This window comes from Vidua macroura, chromosome 7, assembly GCF_024509145.1.
Source record: "Vidua macroura isolate BioBank_ID:100142 chromosome 7, ASM2450914v1, whole genome shotgun sequence".
Lineage (NCBI taxonomy): Eukaryota > Metazoa > Chordata > Aves > Passeriformes > Viduidae > Vidua > Vidua macroura.
The window spans coordinates 29356054-29375720 of NC_071577.1; the positions used below are offsets into that span (position 1 = coordinate 29356054).

At 45.9% G+C, this 19667-nt stretch overlaps 1 protein-coding gene across 1 annotated transcript in view; it reads right to left on the bottom strand.

Moving 5' to 3' along the window:
* CLASP1 (cytoplasmic linker associated protein 1) overlaps positions 1 to 13057 on the bottom strand; it is a 170016-nt gene extending 156959 nt beyond the window's left edge. The window contains exons 1-2 of the mRNA XM_053983207.1: positions 12912 to 13057; positions 978 to 1452 (exon numbers count right to left, since the gene is read on the bottom strand). Of these exons, the coding sequence (XP_053839182.1) occupies positions 978 to 1172 (195 nt within the window). The 5' untranslated portion in view covers positions 1173 to 1452; positions 12912 to 13057. The remainder of the gene's footprint in view (positions 1 to 977; positions 1453 to 12911) is intronic.
* Between the last annotated feature and the right edge of the window lie 6610 nt (positions 13058 to 19667).

Below are 19667 nucleotides of genomic sequence, written 5' to 3' on the forward strand. Positions count from 1 at the left end.
TCTACAACAGCTGCTTGTTGACAAAAATGAAAAGAAAGAAATGCAGTTGTGCAGAACACTCTGCAATGTCACAACCATGTCCCAATCAAAATTTCTGTTTAAAATAATTTTAATGGAGTATGCTGAGCTCCAGAGCACTTACAACCTATACAGCCAGTCCCTCCTTCACTTCTACAGGTGTGAACTCCAGTAAAACCCCCATCTTTAGGCCCAGCTATGTAGGAACTCTGAGATTCCCCACCACTTATCAAAAAGGAATATTATTACATCCCATACAATAGCTTCAGTACTTTATTAGACTTTTCAGAGAGCCTCATGAACAGACCAGGACAAGAATTTTCCACGTCACAGCTGAGAATCCCTCTCCACTCCCACAGTACCTGGCTGTGGTAGGACTTCCTCATTAAACCTGAAGGGAAATGAAGTACCATGGCAGGGATAACAAGGCAGTGGAGTTCCAGGTCTACCAACTCATCTCAACATTATCAAATTCGACAGAAGACACATACACACATTATCTTTTTTTGAGCTAAGTACAATTGATCTACTATGTTGCCCACAGAAAACAGCAAAAGTCTAGCAAGATCTAATGACAGTGAAAACAAATGCAGTTTATATATGCTTTTTTCAGTTTCATAAACCTTTTAGCATGGCAGGAAATCATGAACACTGCTACACTACTGGGATGATCAAAGCATGCCACCAGCCAACAAAGTACACAAAGAAACCAGGATATCACAAACTATGAACACCAAATGTAAATCCACTTGTGCTTAAAACACCATTCACTGAATTTTTACTGCCTTGAGCCCTCAATATCATAGCAGCTATCAACCACAACAATCACTGATTCAGTCTAAATACCAGCTTACAGAACAGTATTATAGAATGTCTACTATACAGCTTTCATTCAAATCAAGTAGCATTTGACATCGAAACTTCTGACAGTAATCACATTCCACATGACAAAGTCTTACCTTATAATTGCTGGAATTTACCCAAGAAGTGGCCAGTCCATCAACCATTTTATCCAGCATAGTCTGATCATGTTCAAGATCAGCTGACTTCTGTTTATCTGAGAAATAATCTATCAATTCCTGGCCAACCTGAAGTCTTTTTCCAACATCCTTCTGCAGCACCTGTGCTAAGCAGTACTCCATACTGGGCTCCATAGTGTCTCAGAAATACAGCAGCAGCCAGAAAGCCAGAGGGCAGCAGGGCCAAAAACTCCCTCTACAAATGTACGCAGGAGGTCGCCTCTTTCTTCTATGAAGGTTACTGAGGGCCTGGGTTTCAAAGATGCAATTCTGAGAATGGCAACAATGCACCATGTGTGTGTGGACAGCAGCTGGCAGGATATTAAAAGTCCAATTTAAATAACTAGTAATAGATGAAGCAATGAGCAGTGCTGTACAGTTGAGTCTGCAATAAATCCCAATTCAGCAGTCCATTCTGAAAGAAATGAAAAAGAACAGTATTATAGTTTAAATTAAGACTGGAGGAAAAAAAAAAAAGATCGAAAGCATGTCACAAAATAGGTTATTCACATACAGCTGTGAAGCTGTGTAAGTCAGATATGAGCAGCATTGGTCTATTTTAAGGAATCAAACAAGGTAGGTCAGGACAAAAACCTTATTCTTTACAACAACAGTTATCCATCAGTTCCCTGGAAGTTTTAGTGACAGACAGTAAATTTGTGGGTTAAAGTAATAGCTGATTAATAATCAGTATTATAGCAACTGCCACCATCCACCCAAAAAGGTGGAGACAAAATCCTTAAGCAGGTCACCAGGAAAGCCAATCTACTTTAAGTGAAAGCAGGAAGAGGTCTGGATCCTGTTTTGACTGTTGGCCTTCAGCAATCAATGTCATCAGCTGGTCAGCAAGATAAAGCACTAACACAGGGCTCCAGGAATGCAAAATGATCAGTTTTCAAAAACTAGGTGCTCAAGCTGTTTCCAGGCTGAATTCTGTTACATCCCAACTACACCTGCCCAGGAAACAGCACTCACTGGCACACTCTAAATGCAGTTCTGACAACCAAGGCCACACACAAGAAAGGTCAGGCCAAACTTTGCTGCCACTCCGAGGCACAGCATCACCTCAGAAGTGTTCAGCTTATGCAAAAAAAAAAAAAAAAAAAAAAAAAGAAGAAAAAATTTACTGTATGTTTGGGCTCTGTTTATGTTCTTGAACCCTAGGAACTCTCCTGTCTTCTTCATTAGGGATTCTTTTTGTCCCTCCATGTGCAGCTAAATTAATCCCTCCAGGCAGCCAGGGATCAGACTAAGGGCCTGTCCTCCACCTTCCCACAGACCAAGGTTCCTGGCATCACCACAGTGCTTCCTGAAGCACTTCCTCATCACAGGTTAGCTCTTTTAGGAAGTGGGTGATAAGAACCCAGGGTGTCTTTGTTTCCTGGCTAATAATATCCAAAGCTAGAAATCTGCCCTACTTTTTCCACCAACATGAGGAAAGCAGGTCAAGCTCAGAGTAAGGGAAGAGGTTGTGCAGCGGACACCTGGTTCAATAAACAACTGGAAGGAAGCTGGAAGGAGGCACAAGTTCGCTAATTGGAAGCACTGGGGCAGCAAATAAATACCTTCTGTTTGAGCAAATAAGGCCTTCACAAAGGTCTTAATAAGGCAAATAAGCAGATGAGATGCACACAAGGACCCCAGCCTGGATACAAAAGGACCCTTTGCCCAGCAGACAATTCAGTTCATTACCTCAGCCCATCTTTCCTAGCCACATCTAACCACCACCAAGCACATCATCTCGATTCAGCTCTGAGGGCCCAAGCTTCCCTAACCCTGCAAGCATTGCCACACATGTCCCAGCTTCCCACATTGGTTGTGCAGGAGTCACCAGAGTGCAGGTCCCTCCATTCCAGGCAGTGAGTTCAAATCCCTGCTGGCTGATGGGCATCAAACTAGTTAAGTAAACCAATGGATTCACCTCAACCAACTGCCAGGCAAATCCTACCCTCAGCCAGAAGGGATTGCTCATGTTTGTACACTAAGCTCCCTCCTTGTCAGCAAAACCTCATCCCCAGAGCAGCACGGAAGCCTTGGCTGCTACTGCACACACAGCACCTCAAGCTTTGAGTTAGTGCTGTGAGAGATTACTGCTTGTGACCCCTACCCCAGTCTAAACCATCTCAAGGACACACAAAACTCCCACCATTTTGTTTCAAGTCACTTCAGGAGGGATTTGATTTTAAATTCTAAGACTGTCAACATCCCCTCCAATCAGTACTCTTAACACCTTTTTTTCTTTCTAAAACAAAGTTCCAAACTAGAAGCTTTGCCTTTTTTACTGCAGTTCCTACTGATGCTACAGTTTCTCACTTGGTCAATTTAGCACCAAATCTGAAAGAAGCACCCTGAGCTTTCCCATCCTCAACCAAAAATGGTTCATGACGTGGCACTCACTCCCATGGCAGCACAGGCACAAAACGAGAGCCACCTCCACAACTGTACAAGCTCAGCAGATGCTTTCATTCAGGTCTCCCTATCTGCAGCTTTGAATACCAGCCCCTGCCCTGCCCTCTAGCACAGGCTGGTCTTGCTCTTTGCTGCAGACACTCCACTTAAGGGAGACAGTCTTACACACAGCAGTGTCTAAATATCCAGTGGATGGATTTTCACATAGCAAGGAAGCATTTCACTGGACACCTCGCTAGCACGGAGCTACTGGAGAAGGGACGGGGAACTGGTATTAAACTGCTACCACATTCTAGCTGAAACCCTTCAAGTTAGCTGGGCAGTTTGTTTCTGGACTCCAGAAGCTGCACACATGTTCAAAAGGGGACTCTTCTGTTAAACTGGATAGATAGTGAAGAAAGTCTAACTGCTTTTAAAATGGAAATTTAGAACTTGCTTAAACTTGAAAATTCAGATTACAGAAGGGTGTAAATGAGTGGTAGTTACCACAGAATAGCCATTTTTTATTAACATCACACAGAGGCATGTCCCAACACGTCCAGAAACAATTAGCTGGCCATACTGCCATGAGAAATGAGCATTCAAAGTTTCAGGTTTGTCTTCTATGTGGTTTTCATTAAAGAGTTTGTAAGTCTCTGCCTACAAGCACAGAAACAATCTTTAAAGCAAACTAACGTAAATAAATTTCTCTCCACTTTCCTTGCTTTTTAAACACATGAAGGAAAGCATAGGATAAAAATCATGGTGCACTATAGAAGAACAAATTTGTGTCACAACCTTGAGGACTGTAGTCTAAAGAAGATCCTCTATACATTATGGCACCACTATATGGGGAAGAATAGCCAGAAACATCTTTGAATCCTGGGGAAAACAGTAATAGGAAGCCAAGAGGAAAAGCTCAATGTGGCTTGCATCTACCAGTTAACAGGTGTTTAAGTAGCACTTCTCTAAAAAAAAAAAAGCTATCCTACACATGTTAGGAAGTCTGTTGACTCCCCTCTTCCCAAAAGGAGGAAGTGGAAAAAACACCACCTGAGAAAAACAAGACCCATGCTGACAAAAAAACTAACCTGCCAGACAATGAAGCATATGGCTGCTGCATCCCATCAAGTCTGCAATCATCTGGGCAGATGCTCCCCATATAGGTTTTGAAAAACACAAAGCCACAGTTCTCAGCCCCAGTGGTCTGCTTCTTCTGTTCCTGGACTTTTCGGGTAGCCAGTGTTACAAGACATAAACAACTTTGGATAGGGATGTTGAGTACAACCTCTTCCCACAGAAGAACAGTCATGCAGAACTCAAAATTAATAACTCAGTGGCACAGGTCCTGTGTTTGGAGCTCCTCCAAGTTTTGAGAAGGGTTGCCAGTATAAGCTCCAGAGCAAGGGTTTTCTCCAATCCTCCCAAGCCTTGTAGTCTGCCCTTGAAGAGACAGGCTAGGCTCAACTCGTAGACAAAATAATCCAAGAGAAAAAGCTACCCCAGTTCTGTCATTGAAAAAAAGTTCTTTGTTTCACTAATCAGCCATCAAAACTGTGTGCTTCACAAAACCCAAATTTTCCCTCAACAGCTATCTAGCAGAAAGCCACTATACAAAGGTTTATGTTTAATGCCACCTTGGAGCACAAAATAATGAATTTGAAGGGGAAAGCTGACAGAGTAAACAGCCCAAAGTTACTCAGCTTAGATACTACCACCATAACAGCATAAAAGCTGATATAATTCACAGTAAAGCAACTGGCTCAACACATAGAATTAATCCAAAATGCTGTGGCACTATTAAACTGGGTACCTAAGTCAATGAATTTCTTTTGGCACTTAGGAGAACACCACAGACCTCAGACTGAGTGAAAGTGCATGAATTGCAATTCTCAAGTAAGATTTTATCTTAGGATAACTTCACAGGAAATTTTGAATCCTCTTCCTCTTGCAAGGAAAGGAACCTGAAGCACATAAAAATGCACTATTACTCTCTTGATGTCCTGCCTATCCTTGGGAGTTCTTACAATATAAGTATTTGATTTTAAAAATTATGCTCTACTCTTCTGCTCTAGACATCAGGTTATCATCTTTGTCATGTTTCACTGTCATCTTCATTTGCCAAAAAGTCAATGCAGTCCATAACTTCCCTAGACAACTGCTCCAGACTCAAGCATGCAGAGACAAGACTCTTGCTGCCACTCACAATCACTAGAGGCAAGAGCCAGCACCACTCAATAACCAGTCATCTTCCTGAAGGTATCTCTCAACTTCCAGCCATTGAGCCTAATTTGTAACCAACTTGTAAGCATGACCACACTCCTTTGGTGCCTTTTTTTTTGTATATGTGGTTAGCTGTAGCCCAACATCTGCAGAAATAACACAGCAACACAATAGTACCAACAAGTGTCCTTCTTCACAAGTCTCAGGACCTAATTGCACAGTCACTTCAGTTTAAAATTAGTTTAAGATATATTTGACAGACATCTGTCAACAAACCTAACTCTGATCCTTGAGCAGATCTCCACCCTAGCCAAATAAAGCAATTTTTTTCAAATATAAAAGCAACCAGGCATCCAACCTGCAGTAGTTCACCACTTCTGCAAGGTGGGCAGTGTAAACACATAACTAACTTGGTTTGCCAGCCAAGCCCCCTTGGGCAGGAAATTCAGAGCACTAAGAACAGCACGTGGAAACCACGTCCTGCAAAGACTAAGTGGAGCTCTCATCGGCAAGGCAGTGTCAAATTGCAGCTCTGCAGGGTGGAAGTTCCCAGCCCTCTGTCCGCTTCTCTATTTTTGCTTCCACCAGAACAGCTATACCCTCCCCAGAGGGGACTCATGTCAGACCTCTACAAAGTATTACAGTCACCAAGCACTCAATCAAACCTACTCTTCCCTCGGGTCTGCAAGCAGCCATTACCAAAGCAGCTCAAAGCGTTCCTACTCCTTCAAACTCTGAGAGAAAGAGGTGGCAAGTACAACACCAAGTGTCCTACTTGAAGAAGAAAGCAACATTTTTCTGGAGCCAAAGGGAGTTTGTAGGAAACACCCACCAAGCAACTGACAGATGGGCTCTCCCTATTGTTCACCTGTATCCATAAGCAGGTAATAATGTTTCTTTAGTGACAGGGAATATTACACAACACTGTGATTGTTTTAAATCAGTAATTAGTGTTGCCCTGTACTTGAGACTCCTCCTAATCCAAAGATGGTATCTTAGATTTCCAGACTGACAACTCATGCTTTTCTAATTAGCTGGTGTGACAGCCCTGTGCTTATCTCCCTGTACCAAGTGTCTCTGGTGGCACTTGATGCACTCCTTCCACGCCCCATCCAGTAACTTTTAACTGTCCTCAGACAGTGCCAGTGCCACCACTTCTCAGTCCAACCTTGCTGATAAGCAAAGCACTGCCTAGACGGATGCAGTTTCTTTTCCAGAAAGTCTTCAAAGGAGGGTTTCTTCATCTTCCCACAGTGCCAGCTGCACTAAAGCAGTGTAAAACTCTACTGCTGCAGGCAGTTCATCCTTAGAAGAGCCAGGTCTGGCTGAAGGCTTGCTAGGACTCTGCTAAATACTGGTTGGTTTTCAAACTTGCCTGGAGTCTGTTAAGTGGCTCATCTTCACAAGTACAGACAGTGACCAACCTGCAGCAGGGCACAACTCCACTGCCATCAGGAAAGCTGAAGCAGATTTCTAGAATGAAGACGGCTGAAAGATTTCCAGGGCTTAAGCTAACCATGGCCTTCTCCCCCATACACAAACCTTCTAGGCCAGATGCTGGCTGTGAAAGTTCCATTACCTAGCTTGGGTAAGATGAGAGATAAGCTTCAGATAACAGAAATTCTTATGCCTCTACTAAAGATTTACACTGATGCCTGGGTAACTGAACACCTCACACAGAGCTACCAATTTCAGCAATGCAACAATCTTCCAAAAAATCTCCTCAGTAATGAAGCTGCAGCAAATCAAGACAACTCACAGGTCACCTCAATGTGACTCCAATACCCTACACTAATGAAACCACTTTGCAGAGTGGGAGTAACCCTTGCAGAGTAGGGTAGAAAATGAGATGAGCTTTAACATCTTTTGTTTTCCTAATACAACCCCTCCCTAAAATTCATTTGGTTTTAACTTTGTCTGAGACAAGGACAAGTCTAAAATGAGCTTTCAAGGTCTCCTTCCTTTTTAACAGTTCAAGTGCCAAGACACAGCTCAAAATCCTACAATGGCAGGAGCTGCTCTCCATGGACTCCCTCTTGCAGACATCTCAGTTCATGGCTCCAAGGAAATGTACAAGCAACTTACTAGGGGCCTATGGGACGAGTGGTGGGGGGGGGACTATCATCATGACAATTCTGTGAATAGTTCTCAAGTTTTGAGTTTATATGTAATAAAATATCCTCCCTGTCCCTTACTCTAGAGATCTAACCTTATCTCAGAGCCTGCAGCCCTGACACTGTGGGACAGTGGCACACAAACCATACAGCACAGGCTCTATGACTTCCAGCTTGGCTCTGCAAGGTGCCCTAGCCACGGGTGCACAAGGTTCCCCCCAGGGGGCTGTCTGGCATCCCAGAAGAATGAAAGTGTCATCAGCCCCCTTTCTACAGCAACTAGGAGAGCAGGACAGAATTTTCCAGTCACATCCTAACCTTCTCCTCCACAATCCAGCAGCAACATTGGATCATCTGGAAAAAACAAGGGAAGAATAGACTTTCACCTGTAGCCTTGAGGGTAAATTGCTTATTAAGGTTTGGAAATAGAATGCTACTGAGAATTAGAACAGTGACCCATCATCACTTGCAGTTTACTGGCACAACAAGTGGCTTCAAAGAACATCTGAATCTTGTAGTTTGTCTTTGCATTGTGATTGATTAAGTCCCTCAGGCTAAGATTACTAATTTAGGCAGTCCTGAAGATGGAAAGCATCTACTTTGTGTACACCACTTGAAGAAAAAAGTAGTATAATACCACCTTCCTATTTTACAGGCAGGTATGGGGTAGGAATTCAGTGCCTTTCCCAGAGTCACTCTAAAGTAAGTCTCCAGTGGCAGTGGTAACTGAGGGTAAGATAACACCTTGGGAAAAGAGAAAACCAATACCATCACATGCTGGTAAAAGATCCAAATAACTGAATTTTAAAGAGAGCAGTGGGTTTGACATAAATTTCTTACTCCAGTCCTCCAGGACCTTGCTATTCCTATTGATACATAACTGGCTAGTGACACAGAAGTCAGTTTTTGTGCGAAAGTCCAAGCCAGAACTACCCCGGAAGGAAGCACTTGAGAGACAAGTGCTTATAGTAAAATGACAGGTTGGAACAGGAAAATAATACAGGAGATCAAACCCTGGGTGCAAGCCCTCAAGGGACACTGGCTGTGGGGTGCAACAGCAGCAGTTTGCAAGTCAACAGTTTTAGGAAAAGGTTATTATCTTGGTCTCTTTCAGGCTTCCCAGCTAATATCCATCTCTCTTCCATAATTCCAAGCACAAGTTTTTTGCATGGCAAAACAGGGGTCTTTGCCTACCCCTGTTCTCCAGGGCTGCCATGGAAACTCCTGGCCAAAGAGAGGAGAACTCAGCAGCAGCAGGATTTCAACTGCTGCTGGGCTGGGGTGGGGGGGTGTAGAAGCCAGCACCTAGAATCAGTTCACCTCCAGGAGGGGAAAGAGGGTTACCCTCTACACTCAGGCATAAGCAGATTCTGCTCAGCCTGGCACTTGCAACTGCACAGAAGTGGACAGCCAAAGAAATCCCTCAGCACAGACTGCAGGGGAGTGCAGAAAGCCACCATGACACTTTAAGGTATATAAAACACTGGGTGGAGGAAACACAGGACAAGGAGGAGCAGAAGGAGGTTTTATTTGACAGTACCATGAATTGGGCTGAACCCCAGTAACAGTTAAGGGAACTTCTGGGCACAGAAACCACCTGCATGTAACAGGCAGAGACACACCTGCAATTCCTCCCTTCTGCTCAGCAGCACTTTGAAACACCTGTCAAAAATTGACTTTATTTTGATCAGATCTCTGCCTCAGCAAATGTTGGTTCAATTTGGCTTTCTGAAATATCTTGGAATCTGAAGTATCTACATGCAAATATAAAGAAAGGGCCGCAGACTAAACCTGAAATACTGAAACACTGCATCAGGAACTGGCCTGGTTAGGCTGTTCAGTCTGTTATCCTGCTGGCGGTGGAAACAAATTAGAGATTTTTAAATCTTCCCACTCACAATAAACTAATGATGATGACACTTCCCTAATAATTAATTTTGTGGCTCTTGCTTGGCATACCTGTTTCTGGATGCAGAATTGACATATTCCTCCTTGCAGAGCCAAACATGCAGAGATTTGATTAAGAGGCAGAACAGGAAGCCAGATGAACTCAAACACTAACCATGAACTGAGATCAAATCTCTTGTGGAGCACCTGCAACCTCTCCAACAAAATCCATTTATTGCCCTTGTACAACTTGAACAGTTACAACTCCATCCAGTTCATTTGGGTTTTGTGGTGTGGCCTTTTTTCCAGGTGTAAGAGTGCTAATGCTCCCAAAGAGAGGAGAAAGTGAACTCTCCCATGTATGACAGAACCAGACACCAGTGCAGTGCAGAATGCCAAGGAACATGTACGTGCTCGGCTCCTCAGCATCCCACTGTGCAAAGCTCATAAACAGCTCACATCATGCTTTTACATAGCTTTGGGAACTGGTAACAGGTTGGTCCAATGGACAAGATCCAAACCACTGAATGAGCTCTAAAGAAACACATAATGCAAGCTTCAACACTGTAGAGTGTGATGGAAATGGAACAACTGAGCAAAGCACAACATGAGGTGGACACCATCAAACAGCGAGGTAAAGCTAAAGCTGCACATCACTGTCACATCAGCCTTCATCAAGGAAAAAAACAGCCAGACTGCTTAGAGTTTACTCAAGTCGCAGTCTGAAGAAATTAATAGACATGGACAGTCTATTTTATTTGCTCAGGTGATAGACCTTTCTATCCTTGCCAGCATTTTCTCCACTGCACTGGCAATCACTGCTCCAAGGTGTGCTGGCGCTGTCAGAATCCAGGAGAAGCTTCAATTACAACTGCCAGCCAAGGAGGCACAAACAGCAGCAAGCCCCATCCAGGCATGCCAACAAGATTTCCAGCCCTAGTCTAGGCAAGGCTTGAGATAATGAAACGCTCAGGGTGACACATGAGCCTGATCCAAAGTCATCTGAGGTCAGAAGAGACCTGTAATGGCAGTCCACAAGCTTCAAAGCCACATTACTCTCACAGAAATCCAGGTGTATGTTGAAATTGTGAGGTACATGCAGGAAAGGAAGGTCACTACTTTATCCCTCTGAACATTTAATGTCAACCTCTCGAAACATTTTCTGACCTGTTCCTGACACAAAGGTTGTTGAGGGCTCCTCTGTAGAGGACATTTTGCCCTCATCCTCCTCTGTGATGTTGTAAATCACTACAGAAGTGGCCAGACTTGCTGTCAACTCTCATCCTCTAAACATCCAATTTCCCTGACCAAACTGCCTGATGGATAGAGAAGGATTAATTAATATGGGAGAAACAGAGAAATTTCATTTCAGTTTGACTTTTGCTGTTTAAATATATGGTTTTCTTAACACCTAAGCTGTAGCATAGATTCAAGATTCCTATAGAACTTCAAAGATGCCTGGAGGACCAACTCATTCAATCAGAGGCACTCTCTCCAGCTGTACTTCTGGGGAACATCACGTGAACTAGAAAAACATTTCCACTTCCAAAATCTGCTGCTCTATCACTTTTAACACAGTTTGTTATCAGCTAAGTGAGCAAGGCTGAAATGTACAATGCCATGGCATTTTTCTTCTTGAAACAGAAAGTTTTGAAGCTACTTGACAAATTCTAAGGACTTCACAGGAATGTCGCAGGCATCAGTATGAAAAAATCTATTTGTGTTGGCAACAATTAAAAAAAAATTAAGCGAGACTATGAAATACACAGAGAATTACCCATGGTGATATGTCATTCCTCTGTCCCTCTCCTAACTTCCAAGTCCCACTGACAGGGTTCAACAGAGAAAACAAGCAAATGCTCAACTTTGACAATGCAGCACAAAGGCTTGCTCCACACAGCAAGCTGTGTTGCCACGACAAGGAAGACCCTGAATATGACAGTACTGCAGTTCCACTCTGCACTTGGGTGTAGTCCTTTACTCAAGAGAAAGCTGACTCCTATTGCAAGTTGTCAAACATATCCCTTCACCAGCTGCAAAATTCTTAAATCTAATTCAGAATTCAACATGGAAACAAATACTTGCACTTCCAACACCTTTCCAAGAGCTATCTAAGCACTACTGATCTAAATGATGGATCAGTGTCTCAAGGTGTCAAGCGACAATATTTTGATTTGTCCTCAACGGTGCCCCGGGAGCATCAAGAGGAGCAAAGAGCAGAGATGCAACTGCTCAAAAGATGCAGAGAAATGAGCTATGCTGTTCAGCAGCAAAGTGGACTAAGACAAATTTGTCTCTGATGCTGGCACAAGTGCTGGGCTGGAGACCACATCCCTGCCCTATTAACACTGGCTTGGCACACACTACTTTACTTAACCCTAGTCTCCTTTACTAAACAATGACTTATGAAGCAAGTCCCCATGGGGCAGAGAAATCTATTGGTCAGAACAACCCACACACCTGGGGAGCCTCTGTGCTACCTATAATCCTGCCTCAGTTTCCCACATCCTTCTCAAGCTGCTGTGCAGGTATTGGGGAAGGAGGCAGCCTTTCCCTTCCTCACCAGTATCTTTAGACATATAACATTAAAAATACCTTAAGCGGAGCCCACACCGGCCTGTAACGCACAATTACACTTTATTTACTCAGACCCAGTACCTCTCTGAAGCATTTCTGCAGGATTTTCTAATGACCGACCCACCTCTTCGCACAAACTCACGGTTTTGACCCAAGTTCCATTAAAAATGCTGCCAGAAACAAACGAAGCAGAGCACGACACGTGCACAAAGGGGCCAAGCACAAGGGCTGAACCCACCCAAACCACACGATGCTTTCGGAGCACAGCAGCCTCAGGCGTTAGCAAAGCCCCGCGCCGCTCGCAGAGCGCGGCGCGGCCGCACCTCTCTCCCTCCGCCGAGCTGGCTGTTCCAGCGGGGACCCTCGCCGGGACCCCCTACTCTGATGCGGCCCCGGCACCGTCGCTCCCGCACGGCCGGTGCTCGGCGTCCCCGGGGCGGGGGGCCGAGGGGCGGCCCCGCGCCAGGCCCCGGCAGCCCCCGCACCCCCGGTCCCGCCGGACCGCCCTCCCCGAACCGCGCCGCTGGGAGAGCCGGCACCGCGCTCCTCCCGGCCGGTGCCGCGGACGGGTCGGCCCCGCCCCGAACCGCGCTCCCCGCGGTCACCCGGCGGCGGCGGCACCGCACACAAAGCCCCCCGGCCGCGCTTCTCCCCGCGGCCTCCCCCCCCGCGGTGCGGGCGGTACCTGCGGGGCGGGGGCCGGGCGGACGCGCTCCCTTCTCCCTCTCGCGTCTCCCTCCCTCAGTGCCGGCGGCGGCGGCGCCCGCTCCGCTCCATGGCCGCGCGCGCGCCCCGCTGACCACGGGAAGAATGGGGGACCCAGCGCGCACGCGCCGCCCGTGCCCGCCCCGCCCCGCCCCGCGCGCCGGCGCGGCGCCGCCCTGCGGCCGCTGGTACCGCGGTGAGGTCAGCGCGCGCCGTGCGCATGCGCGGGGACCGTTACCGCGCGCCCGGTCGCCATGGCGACCCCGCCCGCCAGGAGCCGGGCCCGGGAGCGCGGACACGCGCGTTCCCGGGAACGCGAGTGGCATTCCCGGGAATACGAGTGGCGTTCCCGGGAATGCCGCGGCCCCGCCCCCGCTGACCGGCCCTCAACCAGTGCCGCGCCCCCGGCTGCTGCTCCGATCGGGGACAGGCCGAAACGCTTTGAGAGGAGTCCCCCAGGCTGCGCGCGGAGAGCGTGAGGGCTCAGCGCTGCCGCGGGCTGTGACCGCGCACCGCCCTCCTCCGCCGAGCCCCGGGAGGAGCTGCTCCACAGAGCCACCGAGCGCGGCAGCCTGAACGGAGCACGGCGGGACACCTGGTCCGACCTCCCTGCTCCAGCAGGGCCCTCCCAGAGCACATGGCACGGCTTTGTGCCATGACAGCTCTGGAGTCAGGGAAAGTCCACACTGTCTCTGGACAAGCTGTTCCAGTGCGTGGTCACTGCACACTGAAGAAGTTCTTACTCACATTTTCTTCAGGCGGAAATTCCTGTGCATCAGTTTCTGCCCGTTGCCTCTTCTGCTGCTGGGCGCCACAGAGCAGAGCCTGGATCCATCCTCTCGACATCCCCCTTTAGATATTTATACACATGGATGAGGTCCCCTCTGTCATCTCAAGGCTGAACAGCTCCAATTCTCTCAGCCTTTTCTCATAACAGAGATGCTCTAGTCTCTTAATTATTTTTGTTGCCCTCCCACCAGACCCACTCCATGTCTGGTTTTTGCAGCCTTAGTTAAAAAGCTGCATTTAAAAGCAACTACTTCTTTCTCCTCCATGGAAAAATTTGCAGTACCTCCACTCTAAATGAGGTGAGAATGGGAAATAAATGCCCTGTGCAGAAGCTCTTTACCAACATGTATTTGGCCATCTTGTTCCCTGGGCTCATGACTGCTGTTCTCCTGTTGGTTGTGGGGAATGAACCTCCATGTCCCCTCAAACCACCACTGTCCTCATCCTCTGTGCTGAGGAAGGCAGCTGACCTCCATAACACTGCAGTTCCCAATGAGCACCCAGTCTGAGCCATCATAACGTGGGAGAGCAATATGTGGAACAAAAGATCGATTTTCATTCATAACTTCAATAACGCCCTTCTCCTTGGCTCACAGCTCTGGCACAGCAATGACTTTTGGCAAGCTCCCTCCAAATAATCCAAGATTTTCCAGCTTGTTCTCTTTTGCCATCAGGTTGCAGAGCAATACCTAACTGCTGCTTTGAGTGAAGCCATCGGCACAGGCTGAGTGTAGTCTGGAACAGGCTGCACAGATGTCAAGAGAAAGCTGGGGACATTAGTGCTCAAAAGGATGCCAGGTCTGAGTAAACTGAAAGCAGGTGATTACAAACCAGCTTTAGAAATTACCATGGTTCTCACCCCCAGGCAGTAGCTAATCTCCTGAGAGCGCTAACTGGCTAAGCGTGACCCACGGTAGAGACACAGTAGTAGAGCTCTGCTTCAGTACAGCCCATGTGCCCAGTGTTTCCCCTCCCTGGCTGGGCACTTCTGCAAACAGGACTCCTCCAGTGTTTCGCCCTTCTCCTGTTTTGCAGTCTCCCAACAGCAGCTGAGGACAGAGATCATGGGTACATTAACAAAGAACCAATCATTCCACTTCATCTGGATCCGCTGGAACTACAGGCAAAGCTCTCTCAGAGAGTCTTCATAGTTCCTGCTCTGTTCCCAAAATACTTTCACAAAATACCTTACTCATTTTGAGCAAGAAAATGAGATAAAAACTGAATAGTAGTAAGTTAGGTGAATTATGATAAGCAATATTTTGTTTAGTTTTAGTAAGAAATCAATAACTTTGTATCACACATTTATTATTGTGCGTCACACATTTGCTGTGAATTTATTCTCTTCAGTATTACAACTAAGAGGCATTTACTTTGGAAATCTCCCAAAGCTGCCTTCTGATATAATTGTATGTTTGCCCTTTTTTCACAGATTCTTACTTCTGGTGATTCTACATTCACTGGCAGCCTAAAGCTTTGTAAAGAAATGCTGAGAAATGCAGCTGGCATAGGTTAAAGTATTCTTTTTCTCCCTCCTAGGTAAAACTTGCACAGAAAATATTAGACTTTTATTCTCTCTTTTGTTGCAAGATTTCGGGGGACAACAACTGCACAAAACCTAGAAGCTTCCTTGTGCAACTGACAGATTGTGGACATGGCCTTTATGCATTTTCTTCACATTTTTATTTTAAAGCAGGTAAAGTCTGTGCATAAATAAATTTGTCACAAAATCAGCTCTAATATTTGGAATTTTTTTCCTGTTACTACATGACTGTTTCCTTGTTCCCCACAGAGACTCTTAGAACAGTTTATGCCTATATTCAAGACATTGTTCCATGAGCAGCAGCACTAATGATGCCTGGTTTCTCACAGGTCTGTGTTCTTTGTCCCTCTAATCTGCCCTGCTCTCTCAGCAGCCCAACCTTCCTCTGTGTGTCCTGTGCCACTCCCCTCCAAGGGGACACTGTGGCACGGTGGGGTTAGTCCAGGGCTGTATCCCCATGCAGATGGAAGGGCAGGCCTCCATCACAAGGGATCACACCACACCCGAGCTCCCTCCTGCTTTCCCCTGAGGCTGGCAATGATTATTTCTCTCTTCCATTCTCATGAAACTTGAGATTGTTTCCTCCCCGATAAACACTAAGAAGGGAAAGGAGGGGGCTAGCCTGACAGCTGAATAGAAACAGACAGACAGACTGGTCACATAAGCCTCATTTCCATTAGGAAAAGAAGTCAAAAATACATCGTAACCTGCAAGTTTTCTTCCAGCTTTTTAAAAGTAGGAGGTGAAAGCATTCTTCTGATTCTTGACCTTTAGGTTTCTTAACATTAATCTCAGTATTCTTTAATCCTGCTCTCGATTCCATGGCACAATCCATCAGCTTTCCCAGGGCCATCACTCTGCATTAGTTCTGGCACACCTGTGACAGAGCTGCACATCCATCGCCTGCGACAGTTCTCAATGGAAACCCACCGTGAACGCACAGCAGGATACCCCACGGCCAACCAGATCTAAGCTTCTGGATGGAATGCAGTCTGCAGGGATACCTCAGCTTCTCCAAAGTTATGGTTAGGTAACAACTGTGCTGTTGCTAAGAAGCCCTTGGGGATTCATCCTGGGGTGCAGAGAGGACTCTCTAAATGAAGAAAACTCCACTGGAGGAGCTGCTGCCATCTCATAAGACTGCTTGACCAGGCCTTCACTACCAGTGGCTCAGCAGCAGGCATTTGGCAGTACCTCTATCCATAATATACCTAAAAAAGGTACTTTTTACTATGCTCTCATTTCTGAAAAATCTCCATTTACTTACCTGTCTCCAAAACAAAGAGGCCAGTGCAGCCAAAAAGTCTCCTGAGCGGATACTGTTCCCAGTGAAGCTGCAGGTATCTCTCTAATCAGTCCACTGCAAAGTATTCTGTTCCCTGCTTGTTGAGAAAGGTCTGGTTGGACACAAGGAGCTGTGTGCTTATACACATGCAAAACAAAGCACAGCCCATCTGCAGGGTGAAAAAAGAGATGAACTTATGGACATCTGCAGCAAGGGCACGTAGAGCTTTAAGTAAGGGCAAAGCAAAGCCAGAAAGCTTTTTTAAATAAAGAAATGTAAGGATAGTCTAGCTTTCAATTACCAACATTGCTCTTTCAAATAAAAACACATCAATAAAACTAGTGGGAAGCAGATGGATGGACTATTTCAACAGAAACACTGACTATACCTGAATGACTTGCTCTTCTCCTTTCCTTCAGGGCCCTTTTGCACAACATCTGCTCAGGAATCTGAGAGTCTAGTGCTTCAAGGAGAAATGTTTTTATTTATGAATGACAGTATGATGATGCAGCTGCCCATAACAGCAGAGGACAGCAGTGTCAAAGCCTGGCTGTCCCTGGGTTGCTTTCCTAGAGTTGAGCACAGTGTCATGCAGACTTAGCCATATTTCCTTTATGTGCTGTCCCAATTTTACTGCTTGCATGGCTAAGGGAGAGAACAGCTTAGCTTGAATCAATGTACCAATGGATCTCTCCTTTTGCTATCTCCTGGCACATCTGCTGCACACATCACCTGCACAGCCTTGTGCCATGATAAGGAGAAGGCTGGACTGCTGCTGGCACAAATACCATGGGCCAACACGAGGTGAAGTCCAAGTACCCAACTTCTGAGTGCTGCTGATCCTACTCTGGCACAGGTCCCCTGTGTGACTCACCTCTTCTACTCCTCACTTACCTGGGAAACAGGGAATAAACTCCTTGTTCATGATGCACTTGAGACAGGGAAAGCACAAGTACTTCAGATCAACATGAAATTTAATAATTCCTCGTTCTTCCCTTTGCACATGGCAGTTGTCACAGCCCCAGATTTGAGCACTTTCAGCTCACACAATGTCCTCCGCACTGCTATCTTTAATTGGCATTTTCCTGCCAAGCTTCAGCGTTTTGCATCGGACATTTTCCACGTAAGAGCTGCCACGAACAAAGCATCCCACTGACCCACTTAATTCCCACGTGAAGGCACATGAAGCTTTGCTTCAGTCACCAAACAGAAAAGAAAACACAAGAGCAGAAGGTTTTGATTAGAGGGGAATGAGCAGGCCCATCGAGTGCACACTGGCTCGTCTACGTGTGTTCACTCCTTGCAGACATTTGGCCACCCAAGGAGAAACATCCTGTACAAAGCAGGTAGTCCTCAGGCAGTGTGAATTGGGTTGGATTTGAGATTTCCCGTTGGCAGGAAGGTCCTGTCAGCCATGCAACATCCCCACAGGCTTCTTCCCCTGACCTGGAGTGACTGCCTGCAGGAAGGCAGGGAATGGTTCATTCTCCCTGACCAAACATCAAGGAAAGTACCAATTAGTGTTAATTGTGGCGTTCTTTGTTTTGTGACCAGAGCCTGAGCTGAAACCCCCCGAAATTAAACACAGGCTACTGGCAACAGTTTTCTATGCTTTCTGAGCTGTGCTAGATTTAATGCAGTAGCCTGGAAGATCAGCTCTGGTCTTACCAAGGCATGGGCACCAGGTATCATATTTGCATCAGAGACTGTATTTTTCCTGGCTGCCCTCAGGCCTCTGGGAAGAGACATTTACAGGTCAAACTAGAGTCCTATTTTTCTTGCACTTAAATTTACATTAAACGACATTTCATCCCCATTTCCGCTTCCCTCATTGTTTCCCAGTTACACTGTTTCAAATGGATTTACCTCTTCCTGTGCTTATTCTCTATAGTCATCTGCTGACACTATTTTATCTTTTTTCCACCATCCAAACGCAATTATGCTCATATCTCCTTTTTGTTTAATACTTGCACATTGCATGTGCACATACCTTACCAGCATGGGTTCTTTTAATATTTGAAAAACATTTCCTTTTATCCTTACTCAAATAATTAAGCCAACTGGAAAGTGACACATCAAGGTTAGGAATGCAGCCTGCTCCTGACAAGGAAAAAATGCTGAGCTTTGCAATAGAGGCTAAGTGGATTAAGATCCTTTTTAAAGATTGGGTCAACCTTCACCCCAAATACAGATTTCTACTGAAATTAATGGAAGCTCTTACAGAATGCAATGGGAGGGCTGACATTGAATGGCAACACAGCAAATATACACTGGCCGCCCACCCAAACCCAAGTGCCCAAATCACTAACTCCAAATGAGTCTTAACAACCAACTGGTTGATTCTGTACTGTATATTAACAAGCAGGATTTAATCCTGTAAAATTATGAGCTGATGGGAGAAAAAAGATGAGGTAGTAGTTCTCAGGATAAAAACTTAGGCTATGATTCATCTGATGGAGCTGCACTGACATTACACCAACAGACATATTTGCCTTAGAGGAACCCATACTGCCTTTGAAGCTAGTCCTTTGCACTTGCATAGCTTCTGCCAGACCAATCACAAAGCTCCAGCAGTTCCAACCTGGGATTTGTTTTTAAGGATACAGTTCATTAGAACACACTTTTAGCACTGCCCTGTTAATAAACCACAAACAGCATGTCTTTGTGTGGGATAGCTGAAGGAAAACTTTATAGATTTGTCTTACATTCCCTCTGCCATCACCTCTGGGCAGATTAACCCAACCCTCTTCTAACAGGCAGACCTGCAAATGCAGGCCAGCACCAGAAAATCACACCAGAGCCCTTCCAGCTCTCACATCAACAGAAATAAAAATAGTGCAGGCGACAAAGCAGCTTTGCTGCTGCTGCACAGCTGGCACAGACCCTGCTCACTCCCCACTGCACAGCTGCCTTGTGTGAGAAACAGTAACTGTGCAAACACAGCAGAGAGACAAGTCCTGCCTTCACCCTCAAAATGCTACAACGCTCTCAGCCTTACAAAGCCAGCCTGGCAGAAGTAACTCTACTTCCCTGCTTGTTTTTAGAAGAACAATACACAAGCAAACTGGGAGTTTGTGCAAGCCCTTGTGGGAAACTGGCAGCAATGCCTCACTGCAGAG